The sequence below is a fragment of the Cibotium barometz genome, chromosome 19 (assembly GCF_041138505.1).
Source record: "Cibotium barometz isolate CiBa-2024 chromosome 19, ASM4113850v1, whole genome shotgun sequence".
NCBI classification, from domain to species: Eukaryota; Viridiplantae; Streptophyta; class Polypodiopsida; order Cyatheales; family Cibotiaceae; genus Cibotium; species Cibotium barometz.
Window position 1 is genome coordinate 14,238,518 of NC_141064.1, and position 10,333 is coordinate 14,248,850.

At 48.2% G+C, this 10,333-nt stretch overlaps 1 protein-coding gene across 1 annotated transcript in view; it reads right to left on the reverse strand.

The window, feature by feature from the left end:
• LOC147628251 (uncharacterized) overlaps positions 1–9,448 on the reverse strand; it is a 31,746-nt gene extending 22,298 nt beyond the window's left edge. The window contains exon 1 of the mRNA XM_086814090.1: positions 8,578–9,448. Coding sequence (XP_086670216.1) covers positions 8,578–9,386 — 809 coding nt within the window. The 5' untranslated portion in view covers positions 9,387–9,448. The remainder of the gene's footprint in view (positions 1–8,577) is intronic.
• Between the last annotated feature and the right edge of the window lie 885 nt (positions 9,449–10,333).

Genomic DNA, 10,333 nt, shown 5'->3' on the forward strand with positions numbered 1-10,333 from the left:
TGCACTGTAGTGCATGGTGACAAGATGGCTCATCATCAGTGCAACATTGTACAATATTAGAACCTTTTAGGATTTGATATTTGTCGTACGCCGTGACCCCATTGTAATCCTCAATCCAGGATATGTCAGGCACGAGCTACATAGGTCATTCCTCATCCTTAGTGAGTCAGTCAGTCAGTTGAATTTCCTTAACCCACTTGGAGAGAATCATTCATGCATATAGAGGTCATAGAAGCCTTAGAGTTTGCATCAGGACATGTGTGCATTTTTGCATAGCATTCATCCCATATGCATTTAGGCCATCTAGACCATTGCAGAAACCTCAGAATATTATCTGGTAATTTTTTCATACTTTATAGTATTTATTTAGAATTTTCCCAGCATTTAATACCATCATTAACCTGTTTTATACATAATATTCAGTCGTGTAGCATTAGGAACCAGTCGGCCAGCCCTACAGCCAACCGGCCAGCCCTTCGACTCCATATAAATAGCATCCTTCATTCATAACTCATCTATCTCAGCAATCAACAACAGGCGCATCAACGATTCAGCCTACACGCCATGGACCTCAACATTCTTCGACGCTTTCATCAAGCAATCCATCCTTCAGCCCTAGGAGCATCATCGTTGGAGCATCCAGCCCTCCATCAACAAAATGCAATAGCCTACAGCATTCAGCCCCATAGTTGTCACGGTAAGAAAATACAATACTGTACAGGAATTTTTGGTACAATATGAAATTTTGGGATACCGTACAATAAAATACGGTTTTTTTTTTTCACTGTCATGTGCATGATCAATGCCATGTACCTTCTCAGGGTTAATCCAGAGGAAGGCAACCAGAAAAAGAGCATGAGAACCAGAGTTGGGGCACAAGGAGCAGAAGGTTGGACATGAAGCAAAGCTTGAAGAAGACCCAGAAGGAGTTGTCGGCTGCAATAGGCACCTCAATCCATGGAGAAGCACAGCCCGACCAGCAATATGTGTGCTTCAGGCCCAGTCAGCTGGTCCAACAGCAGTCGGCCAGCTTCTATATTGCTCAATAACCCTATAAAAGGCAACGTGTCCCCATAGTTGGATCATTCAATCCTCTAGGGGTTTGGGTCATTAGGAGTCCCATAGGGGACAGTTTTGGGTGTTATTCACTTTTTATTCAAGGCAGCCTAGGGCTGTTTTTACGAGTACCTTTTTGTACTATAGCAATATACTGAATTTCCAGCACATCTCTCTCTCTCTACTCTCTCTCTCTATATCTGCGTTTTGCATCAGCATGTTGCCAGTAGTGTTTAGGGCTGAAAGAGCGTGATACATTGGTATCAGAGCATCAGGCTCAGCAAAGATAAACACTGAATCAGTCCCATATGATGGTGTACAGGTCCAAGGTACAGGAAAGTACACGGATACGAAGCCCAAGGCAAGGAACACAGAATCAGGAAGAGATCCCAGGAGGTTTGTTGGTGGTGTTCCACAAAGCCAAAGGGGATGGCAGTCCTGTGAGCCAGATAGGTTCTCAGGCAACGGTCCCAAGGGAGGTTTACCCTCCAAGGGTGATGTGAGAGTGCCAAACTCATTTCTCAGGAATGAAGACCAAGACGGTGTTCAGAGTCAGGGCAAGAATGGATTGTGGACTAGAGGGAGACATAGTGGTTTGGAGAACAGCCCGAGCTTTCAGAGAAAAGGCTTGTCAGGGATGGATGGATGACAGAGGGACTTCGGGGAAAGATTTGGGATGATGACAGTCATCCAAGAGCAGGTTGGAATCCCATCATCAAGTTTAGTAGCAGAGAAGGATATCATGTGCATGATCAATGCCATGTACCTTCTCAGGGCTAATCCAGAGGAAGGCAACCAGAAAGATAAGCACATTGCTATATGATAACCCACCTAGCCATTTAGCAGCATGGGAAATCTTCTTTTATAATTCCAAGCATGAGAACCAGAGTTGGGGCACAAGGAGCAGAAGGTTGGACATGAAGCAAAGCTTGAAGAAGACCCAGAAGGAGTTGTCGGCTGCAGGGAGGGCATCATGGGGGACTGTACCAGATCAGGTCGACTGCAACAGGCACCTCAATCCATGGAGAAGCGCAGCAACCCGACCAGCAATATGTGTGCTTCAGGCCCAATCAGCTGGTCCGACAGCAGTCGGCCAGCTTCTATATTGCTCAATAACTCTATAGAAGGCAACGTGTGCCCATAGTTGAGATCATTCAACCCTCTAGGGGTTTGGGTTAGTAGGAGTCCCATAGGGGGACAGTTTTGGGTGTTACACTTTTTATTCAAGGCAGCCTAGGGCTGTGTGTAAGAGTACCTTTTTGTACTATAGCAATATGCTGAATTTCCAGCACATCTCTCTCTCTACTCTCTCTCTATATCTGCGTTTTGCATCAGCATGTTGCCAGTAGTGTTTAGGGCTGAAAGAAGACTCCCAGAGCTTCCGCGTGTTACAAAAACTTACAAGCCATGGAGCTTCAAGCTTGAATGTGAGGGAAGGTTGAGGGGGAGGGGGGGAGTCCACAGTGGCACAGTGCTTGAGGAACCGAAACATGGAGATGTGTCTCTCCGAGTTGGATCTCCCAATTGTCTCCAAAAAAGAGCCTACATGGGTAATGCGATACCAAAGGTCTCCCAGTGTAGTGTTTATGACTAAGGGACTGTCCTTGCACAGATAAGGGCAGTGCATCTAGGGTGATAGGTTTAGGGACTCCTCTATAGATCAAAATAGCCTTGTCTAAATCTTCTCCCTCGTACATAACTTGAGGATCTGACTGTCTAGCCTACATCGACAAGGGATCTCCAAGTGATGTAGCAAGATTCTCTCATCCTACCAATCAAGTGTACACTACCAGTCTACCTTGCCAGATTTTTTAGATCTCTCAGCAACCCCATATGGAATACTGAGCGGACACGAAAGTTGCGTGTATTGCGGGCATTTGAGATCTTTGTTAAGCAAGATTTCTTTTTTTTAGCATTTGGAATTTTTTTCTCAAGGTGGGGAAAAAGGGGGGGGGGAAACCCTCATACCATACGATATTGTACGAAAGCGTACCGTACGAACTGCACGGTACAAATAGGTTTGTACCAATACGAGAAACAACCCTAAATCAGCCCTCAGGAAACCTTGCGTTTTTTGCATACAAACAATTTTCAGCATTCGTCTCTTCATCGTTTTGCTACAACCATCCAATGAAGGTAAAACACACGCATTCATTCATTTACAGCATTCATACACAGCCTAGAAACAGTCCCAAACAGCCCATATCTCAGCCTCAAATTTGCAGCCTTCCTACATTCCATTGGGAAGAGTGCATAGGCTTGAGATCGGTCATCATTGGTACTTCTACAACCGTGTACAGCTCAACCCGACTCTTGGTCTTTCAAAGATCTTGCGTTTGGCTTATCTACAGTCAAAAGTCAATCCAAAGTCATTCTCTTCAAAGTAATAAGAGCAAATACTCCTAGCAATAGGAGGGGGCCCTTCAGAGGGTAATTCAGGACCCAATCTGGTGTACAGTTCTATCTCTCTCTCTCTCTCACTCTCTTAAAGTTTGAAGTGATAAAAGTGGATTGCTAAACTTGCGAAACTCAAGATAAAGAAGGCGGTGTGAGACTTGTGTGACAGGATCCGTAATTACGAATACTTCTGCTGCATGTTACAGTAGTGCCAGTGATGATGATGATAATAGTGATAAGCCGGGAAGGGAGGAGCCTCTCAACCTAGAGGCTAGCAAAGCTTGAGAATCATGACTCGAGCTTTGTACTTTTTTTGGATTGATCATTGTAATTTGTTTTACAATCTACTTTTCGGGATTTTGGTGTTTGTAGCTTGCAACTTGCTAGGTAGTAGACTCATCTATATGACTCTATTATGTATGATCATTGATCATCAATGTATCATGGTTCATTTTGGATTTCAACCTTTAATGAGAATCGTGATGTTTCAATCTTCACCCCTGTTCATTGTTTAATTTAATTAAAAAACCTTTTCAAAAAAATCAGCATTTCTTATTTCACCCTATCTTTTAGAAGCATTTCATTCGCGTTTTAGCCGTTTCCATTTCAGATTTTTCTAGCTGCTATGGCCCAAATTCACCATGTAAGAAAGTGCACTTTAGAACCTCATGGTAGTCATCCACAAGACAATAAACCACCAACACCATCATGTATAGTATGGACTAGATACTATGACATCCCCACTAACATCATCAACGCCTTGTAGTGTGTGTAAAACTTCGTATCAATATATACTCATACACATACCTCACACGCACACACACATAAGAGCATACATTCATACAAAGATCTGTATTGAGTTTCTGTCGAAGCTCAGAGACACAGGGCAGACTCAGCCATAAAGAAGCCTAGCACTGAGGGAGAAGGTTAATCAAACAAAAGTCCACAAACTCTTCATCCAAGCTGTAATGGCTTGTGAAGGGAAAATTAAATAATCATTTCATTTTAGTCCCTCCCAAATAAAAATCATTTTTACAGGGATCTTCTCTCTGCTGAGCCAGCAGATGACAGGGTGAGAGAGGCTCGGGAGGCAGTCTGGAGCTTCACGAGACCGGTTGTGCCGGCCCATTTGCAGCACTCCCTTCTCTCCCCCTTCTCGGATACGGAACTGGAGGAGGCTCTTCAGGCATTACCTCGGGGCAAATGCCCAGGAGAGGACGGTCTTTCGGTGGCTTTCTTCCAGAGGTACTGGGGCCTCTTACATAGGGGCTTCAGATTGGCATTCCAGGAGATTATGGAGTCAGGAGTCATGCCGGACAGCATGGCAGAGGGGTTGATCCACTTGATCCCCAAAGAGGGAGGAGACAGACTGGAGATTAGACAGTGGAGACCGATCACCTTGCTAGGCACGGCCTACAAGGTCCTAGCTAAGGCGATCAGCAGGCGGCTTCAGCCTCACCTTCCGGACATCATCCACTCCACGCAGGCAGGCTTCATCCAGGATAGGAGCATTCTGGATAACATTTTCTCTTTCTGGGAGGCTACGGCTCTGGCTAGATTTCGACAGGAGGATCTGGCAGTGCTCCTTCTCGACTTCGAGAAGGCATATGATCGGGTGGACTGGGCCTTCTTGGAAGGCACTATGGAGAGGATGGGCTTCCCCCCTCAGTGGATCCGTGGGGTCTCTGCACTCTACACATCGGCTCATAGCCAGGTGCTGATACAGGGCGTGCGCGGAGAGAGGTTCCAGCTCTCGCGCTCGGTGCGGCAGGGGTGCCCCTTGGCGCCCTTTCTTTTTCTTTTTGTGACGGAGGCCATGAGCACTTTTTTGACGGCGTAGGATACAGGTTTGCGGGGCCTCCAGCTTCCCATCCGCACCTCAGAGGAGCTCCTAGACTCGGAGTTTGCGGATGACACTGCTGTCTATCTTCAGGGAGGTGAGGAGAACCTCCGCCGCTTCGCCTTAGCCATGGACAGGTTTTGCAGAGCTTTGGGCGCCTTGATCAACTGGCACAAGTCGTGTGGGTTGTGGGTCAGCTCTATGCCCCCCCCCCGACTTGGAGGCCAGTTGACGGTTTTCAGTGGCTGCCCCCCGGCACTACAGTGCGTTATTTGGGATGCTATGTGGGCATTGACATATCTCCGGAGCAGCAGATAGCCCCCCTTCTTCTGAGCATTCGGAAGAAGCTTCTGTATTGGAGTACCGCTCGTTTATCTCTGGCTGGCCGAGTAGTTGTGGCCAACCAGGTTCTGCTTGCTACTATGTGGTACATCACTTCTTGCTGGGCCTTCTCTCGGGCATGCATTGGCCAGGTGCAGAGGCTCATCAGGAACTTTCTTTGGTCCGGTGGCGACGGGCGGCCCGCCAGGGCCAAGGTGGCATGGGCGGTGATCACTCAGCCGAGGGAGAGAGGCGGCCTGGGCATTGTTGATCCTATTTGCCAAAGCCGAGCATTGCTTGGCAAGTTGGTAGTTCGTGGCCTCCTGCCAGGCGCTGAGCCGTGGTTTGTTTCCAGGATGCTCAGCCGCACCCCTTCTCTTAGCGGCCCCTGGACCCTCAGCATCAGGTGGATCTTTACAGAGCAGCGATCCAGAGGAGTGGGCCTTGGCTTCGAGGAGCGTTTTGCAGCTAGCCTTCTGAGGGCCTGGGCGCATCTGAGGCCGTCACTCTTCCAGACTCCCCCGGGCACCGATGAGGAGCGCCTGAGGCAGCCTTTGATCTGGAACCCCTTGATTCGTCTCCCCAGTGACCATATGGTTGGATCGCGGTCTCACGTGTCGTGGGGCCCGCTGAGCTCTGGCCCAGCCCAGTCCCTAGACGACTGGATAGGTTTTCAGCAGCTGCCTCTAGAGGCTCAGGAGAGGAGACTCAGTGGGATGAGGGGCAGAGAGTTGATGAGACAGGACATTGAGGCGGCCATCCCCCGGGAGTGGCGGACCCCAGTACAGGACCCTCCACCTCCACAGTGGATGGGTGTCTTCACTCGGCATGAGATCCTTCTAGCGGTCTGCGGCACAGCGGAGAGAGTCGCCCCACTCACTTTCGAGGTGGGAGAGGGTGGCCAGCTTCAGAGGACACGACTAGATTTGGATGGGCTCCAGGGATGTATTCTTCAGAGGGTGCGGGTGGTCGGCTTTCATCAGAGACAGTGGCATGTAGACCCCTCACCGGCCTCGATAGGGGAGGACTGTTCTTGGAGATTATGGGCTAGGGACAGCAGGCCTCTTATTCGCCTTCAGTGGGATCCAGGTGAGTGGTTTTGGCGAGATCCCTACTTGGCCCCTACCAGCCCAGGCATCCCCTTTTTTCAGTACACAGCGAGGCTGGGGCGGAGGATTCAGAGACACAGGATAGCGAGCACCCCGGCGGCGGCCGAGCATTGGCGGCGACAGGGGCTCTCCCCTGCCTTTCTTAGGGACTTCTGGCAGCGCCTTTGGGCCAACTTCCGGCCCCGGAAGGTGACGCTGTTTCTCTGGCTCACAGCGCATAGAGGACTGGCTGTGGGGGCTTGGCTAGCTTTCGGCAGTCACCCAGCGTCCTGCCCTCGGTGCGGCCATGCACAGGAGTCGCAGCGGCACTGCTTATGGGATTGCCCACAGGCACAACAGGTCTGGCAGCGCGCTCTCAGGATGGTTTTTGCAGGCTCACCAGGTGAGATGCTGGTGACGTGGGGTGCGGTGGCTTGGGCCACGGACAGCGGCCCGGCCCTTGGATATGAGGACGTCCCTGGCAGTGCGACCATCCAGGTCTCTGACAGGGCGATGGCGGTGATTCCGACACCAGACTTCTCTTCGGCAGCCCCTCAGGAGGGGGTCGGGCACAGATGGGAGTTGATCAGCAGCATGACGGCTTGGCACATTTGGAGAGCCCGATGCAGGGAGGCCATTGACCGCCAGGCGACTCCACCGGCGGAGGTCATACAGGCCCTCTGGGTGGACATCATTCACACCTTGAGAGGTCACTGGGGGAAACTCCAGGGCGACTCGGATCGCATGAGAGGGCGCCGCAAGGCTTTCCTCCGCACTTGGCAGCCTGGCCCTTTCCTCACCGCGAGGGGCGAGGATGTCACTTGGCACTACAGGCCTCCAGTTTGGCTTTTCTCACCTCCCACATGTACTACTAGGTAGCCCCCCCCAGAGAGCGGCTAGCCACGGGGGTGGAGCTCAGGAGTTCACTGTGTTTTTTATCCCTCCTTGCGAGGTGAGCTTTGTAGCCTTATGGCGTTTTCTCATTAACTAATAGAAGGATCTCTTTTCCGGAAAAAAAAAATCATAATAAATAGAAAGAATTATTACAACAAAGAGGGTAGTTGATAGGGCATACGCTATGCTAAAGATAGAAGGAATTATCACAATATCAACTGGCATTAAAATAGTGGAAAGATTATCTTTTGCGCCATGGGTTCTTTATGTTTGTGCCATGAGTTCTACAAACTGGCCATCAAAGCTAGAAGTATTACCATAAACACAAGCACTTGCAAAACAAACATGTAAAATAGATAAACTTCCTATCTAAAATCAATTTTTGGCTCAACACTTGATCACTTTTTTGAAGAAGTATCATTGTATGAGTGTCTTTAAAAGACTTGAAAACTACGGTGCACACAAGTGACGCTACCAAAAGGTGGCATTGCATGTCAGCCATAGTGATCACTCATCCTTAAGGATGCAAAACCCTTTCTTAAAAAACCATGAAAATCCTATGGGAACCTCTAGGCCCAAGGACAAATTAACCAAAAAAGTGCTGCTTACCAAACAATTCAGAAGACCACCTCTACAACATCCCCTTTGCAGATATTGCTGGTTAGCAAGAGCCTTTGTGCTGCTTACCGAAGAAACTTTTAAGCAAGCACTACAATGTCATGTGTAAAGAATTACTATGGGTCAGCTGTTTCCCATGACCTAGCACGAAGGCATGTTTACCAAAACCATTGCACTTGCCCTAACCTCTTAGTGTGCCTCTCATACACTTGACTAAGAGCAATGAGAGAATTACACTTCTTTTTCATATTCCCAAAACACAAAAGATAGTTATTGGACACCCTCTTAAAGGTAGCATTGTTATAACACACATCCATGTACTCTGACCAAAGACCAAAAAGCAGAAAAGAACAACATGCATACCTTTTAATGACAAAGGAGCAGGGCCTATATAGCTGCTGGCGTGGCTCCAAGAGGATGTGCGAAAAACAGAAGCCACTGAGGGCCAAAGGTTTGGATTTGCATCCTTGATAGGCACACTTTAGAATCTCGCCTGCAGATTTGTCTGGTGCAAGCGGCTCTTTCATGGCTCCAGCCGCATCCCCCAAAAGAAGCTTGCCCTTTGTTGCATTGTCTTGTCCATCTGCAGTTTCCACTGTGCTCTCAAGCTTCTCCTTCTCGGCAGCCTCAACATCATCCTTCCATCCCCCTTTACCATGCTTGATGTAGAATACCCTATACTTGGATCTGAGTTCTTCAAGGAGGCCCCAGTAGTGCATGCGGTAGAGCTTCATGAGCTGGTTGACTCTGCGCAATCTACGTCGGGCAACTTCTTGTTCGGTGAGAGCCTCTGCGTTTTTGAGGGTTTCGTCCTCGTGGGCACCATCAAGGGCGAGGTCGCAGACTTCTGAGTCATTATCAGAGCCCATTTCTGTGTCGCGGCGAGGGTCTGCTTCAATGAAATTAGCCATGGCGCTCACATCTCCATTGATGTGAGAGGCGGATGGGTCTGCTGTTGCTGTTGCTGTTGCTGCCCCTCCGGGCGATTGTAACTGTGTAGGCTTTCTTCCCGCCTGCTGCTGCCCCTGCCCTAGCCCCTGTGTGGTGGTCAGTAGAGGATTTGTGAAAGTGGCAAGCGAGGCTAGTCGCTTGTTCGTCCTGCCTGTGCTGCCCATCAGCTGTTCTCTTGACTCATGCCTTGTTTGAGTATTGTTACTGTTTCTAACTCTCATAATTAGTCTTGAAGATAGCCAGTTTTCTACCTGGAATGGTTTAATGTTGACTAGAAGTTAACCAACGGCGAGGTTACCTAGATGTAGATATCCTTCCATGTAGGTGATTTGGTAGCTATGTTCTCCCTTCCGTGTGCATGAGTGTAGGTTATTTGGTAGCTTGTTCTCTCTTAGCACCCAAAAAAAAAACCTAAAAGATACAAAATTAATCATGAAAAACAAAGGGTAGAAGACACATAGCAAATAATAATGTAAAAGGAATCATTTTGATAATAAACGGGGAGGCTCTCGCTAGTTGTATGGCCTATCTTCGACGGAAAGGAGCTAGGCACACCATTCAAAACGACAACTTTACCAAGGAGCCTAGGCGACATTTTTGTGTGCACTAAACACGAAGTCAACAATCCTTCCTTTTTATATTTGAGTAGCTTAATCCATCTATAATGGGAGCTAGGCACACCATTCAAAACGACAACTTTACCAAGGAGCCTAGGCGACATTTTTGTGTGCACTAAACACGAAGTCAACAATCCTTCCTTTTTATATTTGAGTAGCTTAATCCATCTATAATGGGTTAAAAAGGAACAAAGACACTACTCACTTCCAAACAAATCTCTCTCTCTCTCTCTCTCTCTCTCTCTCTCTCTCTCTCTCTCTCTCTCTCTCTCTCTCTCTCTCGTTTACTACGACATTAAAAGGGCTTCTTCATCGGGTGTGTGGGTAAAATAAACAAAATGGGCTAACCTTTCTATCACCCAATGTGTGGTAGATTGGTTAGCTCATGGAGTTGTTATTCAACACGTCTTGTGTTCGAATCTCACTCCCGTCGGATAGATCATATTTGGTCTCTTGGGATTGTTCCTACGACGTTAAAAGGGCTTCTTCTTCTCTCTCTCTCTCGTTTACTATCTTTTGTATGAGATCAATCAAAGCTTTCAAAATGACAA